At 50.4% G+C, this 20,046-nt stretch overlaps 1 protein-coding gene and 1 long non-coding RNA gene across 5 annotated transcripts in view; one reads left to right on the top strand and one right to left on the bottom strand.

The window, feature by feature from the left end:
- The window catches only part of LOC104003489 (uncharacterized), a 53,629-nt gene extending 49,215 nt beyond the window's left edge, over nucleotides 1-4,414 (bottom strand). The window contains exon 1 of the long non-coding RNA XR_001712066.4: nucleotides 4,210-4,414. This is a non-coding gene — a long non-coding RNA (uncharacterized LOC104003489). The remainder of the gene's footprint in view (nucleotides 1-4,209) is intronic.
- SDCBP2 (syndecan binding protein 2) lies at nucleotides 63-19,761 on the top strand. Of its 4 annotated transcripts, none has more exons than XM_016937212.3 (9): nucleotides 63-654; nucleotides 9,327-9,399; nucleotides 10,103-10,172; nucleotides 11,344-11,444; nucleotides 16,240-16,398; nucleotides 16,976-17,151; nucleotides 17,230-17,401; nucleotides 18,842-18,933; nucleotides 19,237-19,761. In XM_016937212.3, the coding sequence occupies exons 2-9, from the start codon at nucleotides 9,346-9,348 to the stop codon at nucleotides 19,289-19,291; spliced, it is 879 nt and encodes a 292-aa protein (XP_016792701.2). In that variant the 5' UTR covers nucleotides 63-654; nucleotides 9,327-9,345; the 3' UTR covers nucleotides 19,292-19,761.
- Nucleotides 19,762-20,046: the final 285 nt, after the last annotated feature.

The following is a 20,046-nucleotide window of genomic DNA, read 5'->3' as shown; positions in this document are numbered from 1 at the left end:
ATTCACAATATTGATTTTTCAACATCTCACTAGAATCTCAGAAATGTTTCCTCATACCTTCTTCCTTAAATGCCTTTAATAGCTCTGTGATCTTCCACAGACAATGATTTATTCAAGCAGACCACAGAGATGGGCATTTGGGATTTCTACATTTTCCTTACTAGAAGCAGCAGTGATGGATGGGCCCTGTGACTCCACTGTAACAAATTCCTAGAAGAAATGCTGGGTCACAGGATATGACCACTTTTTAATATCCTGGCCTAGACCCCTAGATACCTATCACCAACCGCCCTCTAGCCAACTGCCTCGATCAGCAGGACTAGATGTCCAACCCAAATTTAGAGCTCTTTAAGAAAAGGCCAAGAAGTCTTGGTTCACAACCTTCTGAACAGCAGCTGTGAGGGCCTTAATCCCACCTCCAAATCTAGACTAAGGCCAAAGGCCTCCTCTGGGCTGCCAACCTGCCTTGTTTACCCAGCCACAGCCTTCACCTGTGCCCATCCCAGTCCAAGGTGAGTCAGCTGAACAGGAGACAGGCACCACCCTTCCCAGAGCAGGAAGCCAGCTGAGAGACCGGGCTACGTTTCAGGGAGGGAAACAGATTCAGCAGCGGCAGCGGCTGGAGAAGGTCGTGGAGCAGCACCTGGCCTGCAGGTAAGCGCTGGGGGCCCTGACCCGATCCTGGCTGGGATTGGGATGAGTGAGACCTGCTCTCACCCTGTCCCCTTCCCTCCCTGCCCCTTCCCTTCTGGGACTTCCCAGGCAGCTTCCTTTCAAAGTGCTTCACTCCAGGCAGTCAAGTGTGAAGTGGGGTTTCTTCTTCTGATCCCAGCCCTGGGCCAAGTTTGATTAAGGGCTGAGTGATTTTCTTCACCCAGACATCATGAGGGCTCCCGATGCCTTCTGACTGCCCATGACTGTGCTCAAGGAGATGAGACCCACACTTTGCTCCTTGAAAGGCCAATTCCAGCCGAAACCAGAGGCTGCAGGCAGGCAAAAAGCCCATTTCTCCCAAGGAATCCACAGCTCAGGCCGACTTCTCTGGCCTGAGGCTGTTTCTATCAAAAAACCTTCCTGCCACAGCACTGAAACACCTGCTGGGGAACTGCGCCAGGGGCTTCACCTTTCTAAGAACTGGCTTCTTCATCTGGAGACTGAAAATAGCCCACAAAGTCAGGAGAATGGAATGACATACTGGACACAGGAGCCAGTGCATGCCCTCCTCAGCAGGGTCTCAGAAAATGGGGCAGAAAACGAGCCTGGTATGGGCTGGGCGGGCACTGGACAGGCAGCTTCACGTACAGTGGCCCAAGCTCATGACAATTCCACCACCATCACTTCCCACCTGGGCTCCTGCTCCCACTCCTGCCCTGTAGCCCATCCTCCAAACATCAGCCAGAGGAGGCCTGTCAAAATAACCCTTGGACCTTGGCACTCTGCTGCTACAAATCCCCCAGTGGCTCCCATCTCACTACAGTAAATGCCAAAGTCCTCACCATGACCTCCAGGCCCTCCAGGATCTGGCCCCTCTCACTTCTCCAGCTTCCTCCCCACTACTCCTCCTTGCTCCCTCTCTGCACAACTGGCTTCTCACTGGCAGATGTCCTCCAAACACAACACCAACTCCCACCTGAGAGGCTCTGCAATGGCCGTGCCCACCCCATTAGGCCTTTCCTCAAATGTCACCCCACCCAGCCAGCAAGGCTTCTGAACCTCCTGACATGACCCTCCATCCTGCTCTTTCTCTCCAGTGCCTCCCACCATCTAACACAGCACACAGAGTCACAGAGCCTATTTATCCAGCTCTTCCCCCAAAGAAAGTACATTTGGGGACCAAGTCTTCTTTCCTTCACTGCTGATACCTAGAACAGTACTCAGACTTAGCAGGTGCTGAGTAAGTAAGCGCTGAAACAATGAATAAACAGCTACCTTTTACTGAATGCCTATTATGTGCCAGGTGCTGTGCTAAATGCTTTCCGTAGACACCTTATCTCTTTTTAAAAATCTTTCAGTCTCCAGACAACTGTGATGCAACTATTGTTATCCAGATTACAAAGGAAGAAATGACATTCAAAGGGGATTTGCCTATGCTGCGCTCTCACAAGTCAGAAGCAGTCAGTCTGAACCCTGCCCTGCCTGGGCCTGGGTTCAGGCGTGTCTGCTTGAGGAAGTCACAGCTTTTCCCCAGCAGGCAGTGCAGCACTGAGAGGAGGAACGGGGGTACATGCTGGTGGCCTAGCAACAGCTTCTTCTATTCCGACTCACCACATCCCTGGGCTAATTTGGCCTTCCAGGAGCTATTCCTCTGACACTCTAACCCACGCTTCCCTCCCGCGCACTGTCTTGTAAAGGATGGATGAGCTGTCCACAGGAACGAGTGGGAGTTCCATCACTTCAGCTCTTTGGAACAAAGTGTTCCAAAGAGTGTTCTCACTCTAAGTTCAAAGATGGGGGCTGAAGTCCCCTTGTCAGCCCTGCTGATCTCCGAAGCCCAACTATTGGTTTGTTGTGGGTGTTGTTATTGCTTATATCAAAAAGTACAGAAGCTCAGGGATGGAAATCTGGAAAGGGCTGTGGGAGAGGAAAATTCCTCTGAGAGAGAGGGGTTAGGTGGGTTCTTTTCCTTTCGGAGGAACCAATTACTTGTGGGAAGCCATCAGCACAGAACTGAGCAAACTTCCACAGTCAGATTATAGGGGCCAGGCAGCCTTTCAACCTAACTCGTTAGGGCCATGGTTTCTCTCCTTTTCCAGGCCCAGGTTATTCTTCGAAAGACTTTCTACTTATTGACTGCAAACACAGACAGGCATGGGAAGAAAGACTGTATATTTAGGATATCAGGCTTTCTCTTCTCTCTGTGCCTGCTTTTCCACTCCTTTCAGAAATAGTAATGGGATGCCTGTTGTGTGCCAGGCACTGTGCTCAGCACTGGGGGTTAACAAATGAGTGACATTTCCTGACCAGTGAGGGAGATGAGCAAACAAACACAGCACAGTGGAAATCCAACCTAGGAAATGCAGAAGGCCTTGCTCATAGTAGGTGATTAATAAACACTTGTGGAATATATGATGAAGAGGCAAATACAAGAAATGCTGTCGTCTAGAGCAGGGAGGCTTGCCAATCTCCATGGGTACATGTGGGGGAAAGCTTTAAATTGGAGGAAAAAGAGTTCACAACGAGGAAAAGAGAGAAGGCATGAATGACTCTTAAGACAGAGGGAATAGCACCTGCAAAAGCATGGAGGCATGAACTAGCAGGCTGACTTTTAGAACTCAACCTAAAGTAGTCTGGAATAAATGAACTTCATGATAAGTGTGGAGAAGAATGAGATGGTGAGAATAGAAACATTACCAGAAGTCAGGTCACAGAGATTTGAGGGCAAGAAGTAGGTATGGCTTCAGAAGGGAAAGGGAGGAGCTGAGGATAACTCCCAGATTTCTGACATAGCCCATGGGTGGATTTAGTGAGACTGCTGGGGAGGCGCGGCACAGCTGGGGAAAATCACGAGTCCAGTTTGGATAATCTGCGAGGTAAACGGGATCCAGAAGGCAACTGGACTCTCAGGCCTGGGCCTCCCTGTCCCTGGAATAGCACACTCTCTTCCCACTTGAACATCCATCCTACACGGCCCTGTCAGGGTCTTCTTCCTTCCTCCAGGAGACCTTCCTGATTGCCCTAGCCTTCCTCCTATACGCCAGATCCAACTGCCTGAGTCCCTCATAACAGGCTTTCGGTCTGATTTTGCTGTGGGAATTGATGTGCCCGGCCAAGCCAAGAACCCTTCCCTAGGCAGCAGAAGCCCAGTCACTCAGTCACTGGTGGGTGGGACGCCGGGTGAATCTGCGTAGGGTGGGGCGGGGCATTTTTAGCTCAACACTGGGTCAGAAGTCACGGCCAGACAAGAAACGGGTGAGAAAGGGGGGAGGAAGGGTGACGTCACAATTGGTAGGAAATACCTTGGGACTTGACGCTTTCGAAACCAAAGGGAGAGCAAAAGCAGCCGGGAGCGCGCGGGCCGACCTGGTTCTCCTCCCTTCCCACGGCTGCCTTAGTACAGAATCTTATAAGTCCTCCTCCTTCGGAGGCTACAAATGGTGTTCCGAGGCCAGGGGAGTTTAAAGCTCGATTTCACCCGCGCAGCCTCCAATCCGGTAAAGAGGGGCCGCGGAGCCCGACCAAGTCTTCCTATCCCTTACTCTGCTGCTTTACCTGATCTATTTTTGTGGATGCCGGCGCCAGCTACGGGCGCCCGGAGAAAGCACGAGGCCGGGTGGACTCTGGTAACGCAAGCAGCAAGGAGGCCGCCATTTTCCACTCTGCAGCCGCTAGGGATCGTGGGAGTCACCCCTCACCGCGCCCGGGCCTGGGTGGGCGAAACGCATGCGCTCTAGAAGTTGCTGGGTCGCTTGGCGGTGTTTCTGCGCAGGCGCCGTAGCCCATAGCAACCGCCGTAACCCATAGCAACCGCCGTAACCTGTAGCAACCGGAAGATGTCGCTTCCGGCTGGTTTGGGGCTAAGAAAGGGGTTATAGTCATTTCGAGATCATGGAACGATGTGACAGATGGGAAACTGAGGCTGGGGTGGAGGCAGGCCCTAGGGACCGTTGCGTTGGACCTCGCTCCTGTGGCGCGGTGGATGGAGTTTGTGGCTTGTGGCTCCTATTTCCCAAAGCAGGAAATTGAGGCAGAGGGAAGGGACAGGTTCGTCCTGAGGCTGCAGCCCAGGTGATGGTTCCCCGGGTAAAAAAATCAATATGATGCCCTTTCTTTATAAGGAGAAGGCAGGGAAATGAAAGTAATTTCTAATAAAAGTATATGCATTTCACTTTGTAAAAGCTGAGGCTGGCTTACACCCGATCATGCTTGTACCCAACTTAGGAATCAGCTTAGGTTTACTAGAAGACAATATTCAGCTGAATTTTGCCAACAGTTTATATCTGACGTCTTGGGTCAAAGGCTAAATATATTTATATAAAAGCGCGGAGTCACTGTAACAGCTACACATGTACACAGACGTGGGCATGCTGTTCGGGTGACTCACCCGTGGTGAGCAGGGTGGGCAGCGATTTTCCAGAATGGTGATCAAAGTGTAACTCCCCACAACCAACCTGATATATGCATTTCCAGACAATCTAGTGTGTACTAAAACTAGGGAAAAATTCATTGTGATTGTATGTACAACCAATTATAACGGATTTTTGGCTTACTTGAAAGTTTGGCAGGATATCTGAAAGTTGTGCGGGACAGGACCATTTGTTATGGTGACTGTAATGGACTGTCCCATCCATTACAGGAGTTTCATATCCCTGCCACCCCCCCCCCAGACAGGGATATGACTGTCCCCTCAGTCTCGTGACACCCAAAAATGCCCACATAAATTTCCAATCTGTTCCTTGGAAAACCACTGATTTATTCAGTCAAATAATTTTTGCTAGCATATGTGTGCTGGGCAGTGCCGTGGCGGGGAAGGATCGTGTGTGAACGGGACAGAGCTCCTGCCCTTATGAGTGAGGTCCAGTGTAAGAAAATAGCCAGATATTAATCACATAATTTGATAAATAGCTTGGCAACAGGGGCAGTACAGGTCAGGGGTGGAATACACGGGAAGACCTAGCCAGGCAGCCTGGGTATCATGCAGTCTGGAAAAGCCAAGCAGAGAAGTAGCATCTGAACTGAGCCTCGAAGGAGCATCACACCAAGGAGGATGATGTGCACAGCAGAGGGACCAGCATGTCTGGCACACAGTGGACACTCAAATGTTTTGAATGATTGAACGAAACACAGCATGTTCGCTGGCAGGGAACCATTCCCCATTATATTGTGAGCTGCTACAAGGCAGGGGATACAGTATGCCTTTCCTATCCCCAGGTTTCACATCCATGGATCCAACCAACTGTAGACAGAAAATATTTAAAAAATAAAAATTAAAAAAAACAACAAAAATTCAAATAAAAATAAAGTATAACTTTGTTTAGCATTTACATTGCATTAGGTATTGTAAGTAATCTAGAGATGATTTAAAGTATACAGAAGAATGTGCATAAGTTATATGCAAATATTATGCCACTTTATGTAAGGGACATAAGCATCTGTGGATGTTGGTATCCGAGGGATGGGGAGTGAGGGGCATTGTCCTGGAACCTAGCCCAAGGAACGACTGTACCTGTTTTCTCACTTCCCCACATCCCAGCACTAAGATGGGATCCAGAGAAGGTGGCAGTGGTGAAAGGATCTCAGACACAGAAAAAGTGTTATGTGATCTGGCCCGGGAGTGATTTCCAGGAAATGGATCTCTGACTCCCTGCTCTCCCAGGGGACAGCTGACAAAAATATAAGTGCTCTACTGGTTAAATGTTAGGAAAATCAGGGCAGGAGTGGCTGCTTCTTTTCGCATCTGCTGTTCATGCGTGGTCCTGGTGGCAGGTCACGTTTTGGCAGATGATAGCTGCTGAGGACTGTCCCAAGATTAAAAATCTCATAGTGTGTGTACACAGTGGGGAAGGCTATAAGCAAAGGGGTCTCTTCCCCCACGTGGTCTAAAGGAAGTCAGAGCCAGACTCCCTCCCCTCCTAGGAAATTCCTGTCCTGTTGGGATGGTCATTTCTACCCCAAAGGCCAGGCTAGGGCAAGGGTCTGGAACTGGCTGCCTCCAGGAACCAAGCAGGCAACGTAAATCAGTGAAGGGCTGATGGGTACTTGGGGAAACAGGAAAGCACGTACAGCCCCATTTACGAGGTAGGCTGTGACTCAGCCGGGCTGAGTGTTGCCATGCACTATTCCAGCTCTTGCCTTGCCAAATGTTTATATTTTTTTCAATCCAAGTAAGAAGTGACGAATTTTGTGTTTCCAGATTTTTAAATATTGGCACTAATTCAGATTTTAAAAACAAAAGGCTGGGCATAGTGGCTCAGGCCTGTAATCCCAACACTTTGGGGGACCGAAGCGGGCAAATTGCTTGAGCCCAGGAGTTCAAGACCAGCCTGGGCAACATGCTGAAACCCTGTCTCTACAAAAAATACAAAAATTAACCAGGTGTGGTGGCATGCACCTATATCCCAGCTACTTGGGAAGCTGAGGTGGGAGGATGGCTTGAGCCCAGGAGTTGGAGATTGCAGTGAGCCAAGATCACGCCACTGTACTCCAGCTTTGGCAACAGAGTGAGACTCTGTCTCAAAATAATAATAATAATAAAACAGGACTGTGAGAGGCACATTTGGGACTTCTGGTCCTTGTTTCATCCAGGAAGGTGGGTGTTCTTAGGATACTAGAGCTTTACTTTACAAGGAGAAAAGTGGAAGCCCAGGTAGAATGTGTTGCTTCTGGCAATATTATTGAGCTAGCCTCTATGCTAGGGGTTAGAGGCTTCACAGCAAATGAGAAGCCCCTGTTCCTGCCATCTTGGAACTCCTAAGGAGGTAGACAGACAAGTAAAGAGGCAACCACAAGAGTGGTGAATACTCAACAGGAGTAGGACATGGAGCAGGGGCTAGGGGGAGCACAAATCAAAGCAGGCTTCCTGTAAGAGGAGCTCCCTGATCTGAGACTTGAAAATTATTAGGAGTTGGCCAAGCAACGAGCAGGGAGAGGAGGGGTATTCCAGATAGAAGGAATAACACATCCAAAACAGACAGGAGGGAATCACATGCAAGGACGTGGAAGTAGCTCATTGTGGCTGGAGCTGAAAGTAGCAGCTGAAAGGACGTAAGGCAAGAAATGAAGCTGGAGAGGTAGACAAGGGTTGCAAACAAATATCTATTGGGACTTGGCACCAGTGAGTACAATGGTCTGGGTGTAACAGCCAATAGAGGATGGTGGACTGGGTCACCCTGGAGTCTGCTGCTACTCAATTGTAGCTACTCTGCTATAGCCTAGGGTTGCCAAAGCTTCCTGTTTTTTGGGAGCAGTGGGAAATTCGATTATTAAATCCAGTACCTTGAGCTTTGTGTTTAAGCTGCTAATCTGAACGTTTACAGTACTCCACAAGGTCAAATAAAATCTATTTCCATCTGGCCCTGGGCCCACCAGTTCCAATCTCTGGTGGAATCGTGAAGGCCCTGTGAGCCACTTTAAGGAGAGTACATTCCCAAGGCAGGGAAGCCACTGGCGGGCTTTCAGCCAGGGCATGACATCCCAAGTGTGTACACAAAGGGCCTGGTGGCTGCTGTCTGGAGAGCAGCAGGAGGGCAGGAGGGGAGGCAGCAGTGTGTTTGGAGGGTGTTATGGCACCTGGAGAGGGCCAGGGAGATGATGGGGACCTGCACAACACGGGATGTGGGAGGGATGGGATTTGATGACAGACAAGAAGGGATAGTGGGGGCGGGGCCAAGGATGACACAGGGGTCAAGGCAGCAGGTGCAGAGGGAGGAGAAGGAGCAGTGATGGATGAGGATGTCCTCGGCGCGCCTGTGGCCACTCAGGGAGGTGCCCAGCAGATCTGATCCTGGGAAGCCTGGAGTCACATCACTCAGGCACAGGACCCTCAGTTTCCTGTGCCACCAGCGGGCATTCCTTTATCATGTGTACCTATCACATGTGAGTTCAGTGGGGCGAATAGGACATACCTTTACCCCTCAGAACTGCAGTCAGGACAAGTGGTGAGTTCAAGCAAGAGGCTGGCCCGGTGCTGTCCCGGAGCTGTCCCGGAGGGCAGGGTCCTGGATGGGAGGGGCAGTGACCGTATTGCCTGGGAGCCAGGGGAGGCGTGTCCCACAGGAACTGAGGGTGACAAGGAGGTTGGGCAGGGGCTCCAGTTGGAGTGGACTGCCTCGGCGAAGCCTGGAGGTATGACAGAGCCAGTGGTTAGTGAGTAAAGGGAAGGAACCCAGAAAGGCAGACTGCTCCTTCCCCACATTTCGTCAGGAAGGGAATAAAACATTTCTTGAGAGGTCATCATTCCTTTCACTTTCTCTGGGCACCTTGCTCAGAGGTCCTGCTGATTCTCCCTGGGACAATGAGAAGGTGTTTAGTAAATAAGTGCTCATGGTGCCTCTCCACCCCCCATTCCCTCCTCCCTCTGGAGCAGTGCCCTGTTGAGTGTCTAAGTTCTGCTACAGTTTGTGTGAGAGTCTTTATAAACTTCCTACTGGTCTTACTTCATTGTGGCCAAGATTAAAAGTTGACAGTGAGGCTGGAGATGAGTGGAATACAGTAGAGTTCAAATATCGACAGGGGATTAGGGGTGGACTTCGGGGAGGCATTCTAAGTGCCCTGCTGCCTTTCTGTTTGAATATTAAGTTCCAACCCGCTTGCTGTTGCGGATGTCTGTGCCTCCTTTCAAGGGGGCATCAGCTGCATCCTTATCCTTCCCCACCCTCTGCACTCTGCAGGGTGTTCCGAGAATCAGCCATGTCATCCCTGTACCCATCTCTAGAGGACCTAAAAGTGGACCAAGCCATTCAGGTAAGTCGCCAGGCCCCATTGGCCTGGATTCCCTGAAGGGGACCTTGGGGATTACCCTGGAAGGTGCTGGGTATTGGGGCCACTTGGAGATTCCCGTAGGCCTCAGGGCATGTAGGTGTCCACTGCAGGGCCTGCTGGGCAGAGAAGACATCCAGGGGGCAATGCCAATGGCGTTACAGCAAGAATAGAAAAGAGCAAGCAGCGCACGCATGCCTCTCTCATGCCTGCTCTGTCCTGCCCAGGCCCAGCTCTCCCTCCCTCCAGGATGGGCGGGCTCCATGCTCTAAGGCAGGCTTTCAGAGGAAACAAGACTAGTGGGCATAGGCATTGGTCTGCTCAGCCCCCAGAAGCCCCCTTCCTCCTCCATCCCAGCACTCTGTGGTTCCAGTGGGTTTTGAGAAATGGAGACTTTTCAGCTGAGAACTTGATTGGGAGATGGGCCTTGATGTTCTGCCTGTTGCAGGCAGTAAATGGGTTGTGACATAGGGTGGGTCACAGTCCCCCAGAACTTCCTCCCAGGAAAAGACACATCTGCGGAGGCCACGTTTACGTGATCTTGAGCCCTGAGGGTTGGTGCACACTCCCCCCACACCCCGGGCCCACTCACACCCCTAATGCCCAGACCCTGGCCTCATGGAGCTCCAGGCTCTGGGGTTCCTGGGGTCCTGGCCACAGCTGACCAGTGCTCCCTGCTCCTCCCCAGGCCCAGGTCAGAGCCTCACCCAAGATGCCAGCCCTGCCAGTCCAGGCAGCAGCCATTTCCCCACCACCAGGTGAGTGGGCTGGGATGAGGGGCTCCTGGGTGCCAAGTCCTTTCAGGGAAGAGGTCGTCAGGGAAGCTTGGCAATGCCAAAGGTATGGGAGGCTCCAGGGTTAAGGACTGTACATGGTGGGAAGAGAGGACCAGGCTTCCAGTTGCCACCCACCCCTTACTGCCTGGGTGACCTGGGCTGAGTCACCTCACCTCCCAGAGCCTGTGCCCATGCTGTTCCCCTCCCTCCTTGACTGCCTGGTGAACCCCTGTTTATCCTTCCAAACCCAGCTCAAGTTAGGGAAGCTATGGCTTCTCTGATGCCCCCAGCAAGGCTGCCTTGAGGATGTGATATCATTTGTGGGGCCTCTGTCTATATAAACGATTTGAGTCACCTCAAATCAGCATTTCAGCACCATTCTGGTGATCCAATCTCATGTGACCCCGGGAATGAAATACCACACTTGTCGGACTTCCTTGCTGGAACTATGGCTGGCCTGGTGTGGGGGCAGGTGGGGGAGAAGTGGAAGGCAGATAGCGGCTCAAAGAGAGAAGGGGCCAGAACCCCACTTGCCTTATTCAGCTTAGGCTTCCATAACAAAATACCATAGGCTGGATGACTTCAACAGCAGAAATGTATATTCCCACAGCTCTGGAGGCTGGAAGCCCAAGATCAAGGTTCTGGCCAATTCAGTTTCTGGTGAGGCCTCCCTTCCTGGCTTGCAGATGGCCACCCTCTGGCTGAGTCCTTACATGGCCTTTCCTCAGTGCACTTGCTTAAAAGAGAGAGAGAAAATGAGAACACGAGAGAGATACAGCATGAGAGCGCATGCATGAGCCCTCTGTTGTCTCTTCTTATAAGGACACAAATCCTTATAAGAAGGGATTAGGACCCTGCCAGTCCTGGTGGGAACCATTCGCTGAGGGATGCAGAGGTTTCTGGGTGTCAAATAAAGTCAGTGGAGTTGAATAGCAAAGTGGTGCATGAGGACTCGGTGTCCCACCCTGCACCTGGGCCCTCCGAGGAGCGCTCATCAGTGAGTGTTCCTGGGGATACCCCGCAGTCTTGGAAATAAACACCATTCCCAGGCTCCATTTCTTAATAAAAATGAGCAGCCACAGGGGAGCCAGGCAGGCATAGGGAAGCACATGTCCTCTAATGACACATTTATTCTTCCTTCTTTCCCTATCAGTTTTGTACCCAAACTTGGCAGAACTGGAAAATTATATGGGTCTTTCCCTCTCCAGCCAAGAAGTCCAGCAGAGCCTGCTTCGGATTCCAGAGGGTGACAGTGTATGTATTTGGCTTCTGCCTGCTGCGGGCGCAGAACCTCCCAATCCTCCCTTTTTCCTGGTCTTGCCATTTCAACAGACCTTCTTTCTCTCTGTGCTCGGACCTCCCCTCTCCCCAGCACTCTGCTGGCTCTGTTTCTTGATGGCACCGTTCATTTTGAGGCTTCATGAAAACCACTGTGGGCTTTCATGGTTTCAGATCTTCCCACAAGCCTTGGGGATGGAGAACCAGGGCTTGCCCTTTGACCTTGGGCCTGAGCTGGATGAGAAGGGAGGTCATTAAGCCCAGCGTGAACCTGGGGGCATCAAAAGCAGGGCTGCCTGCATGGATAAACAGAGCTGAGAGGGCAGGAGCTTGTCACCCAACTCTGGTCCCCAAATTAAACAACAAGGCTCAATTCCTGCTTTCCATGGCTTCGGGGAGCAAAAGACACCATCACAGAAATATATGCCACTGAAAACATATTTACCTGTAGAACCAGTCCCCGCCTAAGCCCCTTGCCAGTTAGCTCTAGCATCCCTGCGTCCCACCTGTCAGTCTTCCTGCCAGGCTCGTCCTGAGCCGATGAAACTGAAAGTACAAACTGCAAAGTTGTCTAAGGCTGGGGAATTTCATGAAGTTCATGGATATGATGATAGAGAACTGTCACAGACACATACAAAGCCACTGCCAAAACGAGGATCTGACAGGAGGAAATCCACAAGGATGAGGCCATGTGGGACCCTGAGAAGAATTGATGGCACCCTGGGGTGTTTCTCCACAGTGGCCCCCTTCATGGTCGTGCTGTGAAAGGCAGACATGAAGCAAAGAAGGTCCTTCTGTAGGCAGCCCCACTGTCATCACTCTTTGTTCCTATAATGAAGACATAAACGCATTCAACCGTAATTTTGATAAAATATAAGATGATAAATACATTTTTATAATTTAAAATTTTATATGTCTTTTAACTTTTTATTGTTAAACAGTAGATTCCCAGGAAGAGGCAAAGTGAGTACAGAGAAGTTGTTAGTACCCTTCACCCAGTTTCCTCAATGCTTATGTTTTCCATAGCTATAGTACACTATCAAAACCAGGAGTCTTAGGCGGGTACAGTGTGTCTCTAGTTCTATGTCATTTCATCAGTGTGTAGATTCATGTAACCAGTACCGCAATCCATACAGAACTAGTTCATCACCACAACCACCTCCCTCCCAGGCTGCTTCTGTATAGTTATGCCTGCCTGCTTGCCACCCTCCCTAACCCCTGGCATCCAGCCCTCTGTTTTCCATCTCTATAATTTTGTCATTTCAGAATGTTACATAAGTGGAATCGTACAGTATGTGACCATTTGAGGTTGGCTTTTTTCACTCAGCACAATACCCTCTAGATCCATCCAGGCTGTTGTGTGTGTCAATAATAGTTCATTCCTTCTTACTGCTGAGTAGTATTCCATGATGTGAATGTACCAGGGTTTGTTTAACCTGTTGAAGAATAGCTAAGTTGTTCCCAGTTTTTGGTGGTTATAAACAAAGTTATTCTTATACAGGTTTTTGTATAGACATACGTTTTCATTTCTCTAGGATAAATGCCCAAAGTGCAATTGCTAGGCTGTATGACAAATGTATGTTTAAGTTTTTTAAAGAAACTGCCACCAGGTGTGGTGGTGCATGCCTGTAATCCCAGTACTTTGGGAAGCTGAGACAGGTGGATCACTTGAGCCCAGAAGTTCGAGACCAGCCTGGGCAGCATGGTGAAATCCTATCTCTACAGAAAATACAAAAATTAGCCAGGTATGGTGGCTTGTGCCTGTAGCCCCAGCTACTCAGGAGGCTGAGGCAGGAGGATTGCTTGAGCCCAGGAGGCGGAAGCTGCAGTGAGCCAAGATCACAGCACTGCACTCCAGCCTGGGTGACAGAGCGAGACCCTGTCTCAAAAACAAACTGCCAAACTAGTTCCTGGAGTGGCTACACCATTTTATTTTGCCGTGAGCAATACATGAGTGCTCCAGTTTCTTCATGTCTTCACCAGAATTTGGTATTATTACTATTTTATATTTTAGCCACTATGATAGGTATAGTGATGGCTCACGATGGTCTTAATTTGCATTTCCCCGGCACCTGATGATGTGGACCATCTTTCCATGTGCTTATTACCATCTGTATATTCTTTCTGGTAAAATGTTTCTGCATATATTTTACTCATTTTCTAAATGGCTGGTTTTCTTCTTCTTGTTTTTTGAGACAGGGTCTTGCTGTATTGTCCAGGCTGCAGTGCAGTGGTGTGATTACAGGTCACCGCAGCCTCCACCTCCCGGGTCAGGTGATCCTCTCACCTCAGCCTCCTGAGTAGCTGGGACCACAGGTGCACACCACCATGCCCAGCTAATTTCTTTTATTGTTGTTATTTTTATTTTTTGTAGAGACAACGTCTTGCTATGTTGGCCAGGCTGGGGCTTGTTTGTAGTGTTTTGGGAGTTCTTTATATATTCTGAAGTCCTTTGTCAGATGTGTGGTTTATATTTTCTCTCAGTCTGTAGCTTAACAGTTCTGAATTTTGATGAGGTCCAGTTTATTGATTTTTTTTTCTTTTGTGGCTCATACTTTGTAAAGAAATATTTACCAAGCCCTAAGTCCGAAAGATTTTCTCCTTCGTGTTCTTCTAAAATGGTTATAGTTTTATGTTTTGCGTTTACATTTATGATTGAATTCGAGTTAATTTTTTTGTAAGGAGTTAGGTTTCAGTCAAAGTTCATATTTTTGCCATGGTTGCACCATTTGCTTTTTTTGTTGTTTTGTTTGTTTGTTTGTTTTGAGATGGGGTCTCACTCTGTCACCCAGGCTGGAGTGCAGTGACATGATCTTGGCTCACTGCAACCTCCGCCTCCTGGGCTCAAGCGATCCTCCCATCTCAGCCTCCTGAGTATCTGGGACCACAGGCACGTTCCAGCACACCTGGCTAATTTTTGTATTTTTGTAGAGATGAGGTTTCACCCTGTTGCCCAGGCTGGTCTTGAACTCCTGACCTCAGCTGATCTCCCTGTGTTGTCCTCCCAAAGTGCTGAGATTACAGGCATGAGCCACTGCGCCCAGCCAACACCATTTGTTGAAAGCACTCTTGCAAAAAGCAGTTGACTTTACTCATTTGAGGCTATTTCTGGATTTTCTACTTTGTTCCACCGATACTTGTCTATCCCTTCACCAGTACCACACTGTCTTGATTATTGTAGCTATATATAATAAGTCTTGAAATTTGGTGGTGATTCCTCTCGCCATTCTTTTTGTCAGAATTGTTTTAGCTATTCTAAATTCCTTTGTCTTTTCATATAAAGTTTAGACTAACCTTCCCTGGATCTGCAAAACATCTTGTAGAGATTTTGATAGAAATGGTGTTATATCTGTATATCAATTTGGCGACAATTGACAGCTTTACTAATTCTTTCAACACGTGAATACAGAGAATCTTCCATTTATTTAGGTCTTCTTTGATATCTTTTATCAGTATTTTGTTGTTTTCAGCATACGGTTCCTGTATGTGTTTTGTTAGATTTACACGTATTTCTTTTTGTTGTTCTTATTTTTAAGTTTTATTTTGCTTTGTTTTTGTTTTTAACAGAGATGGGGGTCTTGCTTTGTTGCCCAGGCTGGTCTTGAACTCCTGGCCTCAAGTGATCCTCCGGCCTTGGTCTCCCAAAATGCTGGGATTACAGGAGTGAGCCACTGAGCAAGGCCTCTTTTTTTTTTTTTTTTTTTTTGAGTGATTGTAAGTGGTATTGTATTGTATTCCTTTTCTTTTCTTTTCCTTTCCTTTCCTTTCCTTTTTTTTTTTTTTTTTTTGAGGTGGAGTCTTGCTCTGTCACCTAGGCTGGACTGAGCAGTGGCTCATTCTTGGCTCACTGCAACCTCCACCTCCTGGGTTCATGTAATTCTCCTGCCTCAGCCACCTGAGTAGCAGGGACTACAGGTGCTTGCCACCAGCCCAGCCAATTTTTGTATTTTTAGTAGAGAGGAGGTTTCAACAGTTGCTCAGGCTAGTCTTGAACTCCTGGGCTCAAGGGATCCATCTTCCTCGGCCTCCCAAAGTGCTGGGACTACAGGCATGAGCCACCACGCCCAGCCTGGTGTTGTATTTTAAATTTCAGTTTACATGTGTTCGTTGTTAGTATACAGAAGTACAATTGAATCTTGTATGTTAATTTTGTATCCCAGGACCTTGCTAAACTCTTTTATTTGGTCTAGGAGTTTATTTGTAGATTCTTTGGGATTTTCTAGTAGACCATCATGCCATCTATAAATAGGAACCGTTTTATTTCTTCTCTTCTGACCTGTGTGACTCCCCCTCTTTTCTTGCCTACTGTGCTGGCTAGGTCTTCCAGTACCGTCTTTAACAGTGTTGGGAGAGTGAAGTTCCTTGCCTTTTTCTGCATCATGAATTTTTATATTTTTACATTTTTCTCAAGACAAAAATCCAGTCCTTTTATCCCCTGTTGCTCACTATTTACTGTGACTTTTTCTATTTTAAGTGGGTTTTAAAGGAGTCTTTTCCTGATCCAATTTCCCTTGGAAAATGAAGGGCCTCTTCCTGTATCCTTGCCCCTTCTCTCCCCGTTCCCCTGGCGTTTTAAGGGCATGGCCTTTGACGCCCCCTAGTGGCCGCGTGGAGCCACGTCTCCTCTCGCCCCTAGGGGAGAAGCGTGGACTGGGGATGTGGTGGGACCCGGGGACGGCTCCGTCCTCCTTTCCCCATCCCCACCCCAGTGTCTCCTGAGGCACAGGGTCCCCACGGGCCGGGCTGACCCCCTGCTCCCTGGTGTCTGCAGACAGCGGTCTCGGGCCTCGGGCCCCGCCAGATGGTGGCACCGGTAACCGGGTACAGCCTGGGCGTGCGGCGAGCTGAGATCAAGCCCGGGGTGCGCGAGATCCACCTGTGCAAGGACGAGCGCGGCAAGACCGGGCTGAGGCTGCGGAAGGTGGACCAGGTAGGGCGCGGGGGCTGGGTGGGAAGAGGAGCTCGAGCTGCACGCGCTCTCCCGCCAGGCCTCAGAGCTCAGAGGTCCCGTCCACAGTAAGGAAGGTGCAGAGCGGGCCTCCTAACCCCAGCGGCCAGGCTCTTGCCCCCAGTCCCTCCTCCCCGAGACCCGGGCGGGGCTGGTGCTGGGTTGCGCAGGGCCCTCCACTGGCCTCTCCGTGGGCTTCCGTCGCTCGGAGGAGCCTCCCTTCCCCACCTGCCCTTCGCTGCCCAGGGCATCTAGCTTCCAGGCGACGGTGTAGACAGCCGACGCCAGGGAAGCCCATGCCTTTGTGAATGGTACAGTGGAGTGTTTCGGAGTGCAGCCCCAGGCCAGGGTTGAAATCCTGACTCACCTGCTTCCTAACTATGAGGCCTAGAGTGTTTCCTCCCCGGTAAATGGGGTAACCTTGGTGCCCGCCACGCAGAGCTGTGTCCCTGGCACCCTGTAGGTTCCTGGAGTATCAGGAGGAAAACAACAGGTTGGAAGAGGGATCTGTGCCTACGGTGGGCCAGGGACGCTGACTCTGGGGCCCTGCCTCCCCCAGGGGCTCTTTGTGCAGTTGGTCCAGGCCAACACCCCAGCATCCCTTGTGGGGCTGCGCTTTGGGGACCAGATCCTGCAGATTGACGGGCGTGACTGCGCCGGGTGGAGCTCGCACAAAGCCCATCAGGTGGTGAAGAAGGCATCAGGCGATAAGATTGTCATGGTGGTTCGGGACAGGTGAGTAGCCAGGCCCGGGCAGCCTCTCCGTCTCACCCCAGCCATGTCCCCAGGACAGCTCACTGTCCCTCCTGCCAGGCCGTTCCAGCGGACTGTCACCATGCACAAGGACAGCATGGGCCACGTCGGCTTCGTGATCAAGAAGGGGAAGATTGTCTCTCTGGTCAAAGGGAGTTCTGCGGCCCGCAATGGGCTCCTCACCAACCACTACGTGTGTGAGGTAGACGGGCAGAATGTTATCGGGCTGAAGGTAGGCTGGTGGCCACGCCAGGGAGGGACTGCCGGGTGGTGGGAGGGCTCAGGTCTTTGGGCAGCTTGCTTACCCCACCTGAGCCTCAGCATCCTCTTCCTAAGGTTGCTGTGAGGGTTCAGTAAGACGGTGTTCGTAGGGCTGGGTGCGGTGACTCACGTCTGTAATCCCAGTGCTTTGAGAGGCCAAAGCAGGAGGATCACTTACGTCCAGGAGCACGAGACCAGCCTGGGCAATGTGAAACCCTCTTTCCACAAAAAAACTAAAAAATTAGCCAAGCGTGGTGGTGCACACCTGTAGTCCTAGCTACTCAGGAGGCTGAGGTGGGAGGACTATTTGAGCCTGGGAGGTCAAGCATGCAGTGAGCTATGATCATGCCACTGCACTCCAGCCTGGGCAACAGAGAGAGACCCTGTCTCCAAAAAAAAAAAGACAGTGTACCTAGAGCTCTGAGCACAGTGCCAGGCACATAGCAGGTGCTTAATAAATAATAGCTATTGCTGGCTGCATGGACACCTCCTTGCTCTGTATGGCACTTTTTTTGGTATAGTGGATCATGTTCAGTAGTTTAGGAATGTTTTAGAAAATCGTTATTCAGAAATCCATAGGGTCGTGAGGCTCTTCAGAACTGGGTTTGTCCCAGCCAGCCACACTTCTTGAGATCGTTTGTCTTTTCAAAGTTTATTTCCACCTGTGGCCATCACTAGTCCTCTCTAGCACATCTTCTCACATTTATTTTCGAACAACCAAGAAAACACAAAACCAGATAACATACATGTGTAAAGTAAAGGTCAATAGGCTCTGAGTGAGGGCCAGAGGCTCTTCTATGGCCACAATGTTAGTGTTTGGACCACCTGGCACGCTTTGCATAGAGACTTTTAATTTCTTGTTCTTCCCACGATCTAAGTGGTGTTTGCAGGCCCATCTCTTTTTATCAAACAAGCAAATGTAAGAGGATGTAAGAGGAGGAGGACCCTTATGGCCCTGGCGGCAGCAGGAGCCAGAGGGTGGATGGGTACGCCTAATACCTCCCACAGGATGGGGAGGTATTTATGCTTTGAGGCCAGAACCCAAATGTGACTGTGGGCTTGGTGAGTCTCTGGGAGCCCTTGGAAGGGGGAGGAGAATCGCATTGATGAGGCCCTGTTATGCGTCAGGCTCACACTGCTGGCCTTCAAGCTGAGGGTGGGAAGAGGCATGCTCATTTGACCAAGGAGATCCTCAGGTGGGAGACCCATGTTCTCACTCAAGCAAGACCTTACCTGGGAGTCTGCTGGGACCCTCATCTGACAGGCTCGGGGTCCGAGGCAGCCCTGCCCTGCAGTCAGCCATCAGTGGTGTCCTCTAGCAGTGGCCATGCTGATCCCTCCACTGAGGGGCCTGTAGAGTTGCCCCTGGTCCCCAATCCTTAGGGTGATCGCTTACTTGCCTCCTCCCTAGGACAAAAAGATCATGGAGATTCTGGCCACGGCTGGGAACGTTGTCACCCTGACCATCATCCCCAGTGTGATCTACGAGCACATGGTCAAAAAGTAAGGCTGCACCCCTCCTCACCCCTCCTCACCCCTCCTCTGCCATCCCCCTCACCTCCCGGCCTCCCAGGTGCACCTGGCTCAGCCACCTCCACTTTCTCAGTGCTGACACAGGGCACAGACTCAGCCAGCTCTATCCTCCCTTCCCCTCCCTCCAAGGTAGCTTGTGGCTTCTGGCGATTCGAACGTCTTAGATCTGAGAGTGAAGGCCCACATGGGATGCACTGGCTCAGAAGGGGGTGGAGGTTGCTGGAGGGTGGAGAGAAGGAGCTGCCAACTTGGTCACTGTTGTTGCTGTATCAGGTTGTCTCCAGTCCTGCTCCACCGCACCATGGACCACTCCATCCCAGATGCCTGAAGCCACTGGAGGGCAGGGCAGGCAGGGGGGGGCTTCCCGCCCTCCTGCAGCAAAGGGCAACCACCCTCGGATGATGATGGGTTGCAGCCGGCCTGCTGCTTAAGGTGGGGGCTGCCATGAGGGGGGCGTGTCCAGGAAGGTGACCATGGGATGGCTTATACACACAGTCCTCCTTGGAGCCTCAGACTCCAAGCTGGGCTGAGGCTCAGGCAGGGCCCACAGGCAGCCGATTCTCTTGTGCTGATTTAAATGCTGGACACGGAGGCAGGCTGTTTAAACACTGCTTAAAGTCGCAACTGGGCCCCTTTCAAGAAATTTTGCTCTACCAGGAAAACAGTTACACATTTTAAGAGAACAGAGCTACGTTCTTTGTGAGAGCTTTTTCCTTGCCTTGACTTGCTCTTTGTCACAGACTGCATAAGTTGTCAGCCTTGACTACCTTTTGAATAAAGATTTGATTTTAAACAAAACCCTGTCCGCAAAGGTAATTGATTCCCCCAAAACTATCGAAAATAAAATAAAAAGGTAATTGAAAATTCTGGAATCCTTGGTCCCCTGACGTGCCAGGGCTGGTTTCCTCTTAAACCATGGTGAGGCCAGGGCCTTTTCTACGCGTGGCCTCTGAGAGCCATGATTTGGCTCTGCCTCTGTCACGTGCCACCTGCCAGCCTGGCGCGGGGATGACTGGAACTGGGGACAGGATGGAACTGTGGGGATGGGGTAGGACTGTGGGGCAGTGGGGCTGACAAGGGGAG

Source organism: Pan troglodytes, chromosome 21 (genome assembly GCF_028858775.2).
Source record: "Pan troglodytes isolate AG18354 chromosome 21, NHGRI_mPanTro3-v2.0_pri, whole genome shotgun sequence".
Lineage (NCBI taxonomy): Eukaryota > Metazoa > Chordata > Mammalia > Primates > Hominidae > Pan > Pan troglodytes.
The sequence above is the reverse complement of the archived record's forward strand: the minus strand, read 5'-3'. Positions and strand labels throughout refer to the sequence as shown.

Coding starts and splice junctions, on each gene's coding strand:
- SDCBP2 (XM_016937212.3), top strand. CDS start 9,346: ATGTCATCCCTGTACCCATCTCTAGAGGACCTAAAAGTGGACCAAGCC. Junction 17,152..17,229: donor GTCATGGTGGTTCGGGACAG/GTGAGTAGCCAG, acceptor CCCTCCTGCCAG/GCCGTTCCAGCGGACTGTCA. Junction 17,402..18,841: donor AGAATGTTATCGGGCTGAAG/GTAGGCTGGTGG, acceptor CCTCCTCCCTAG/GACAAAAAGATCATGGAGAT.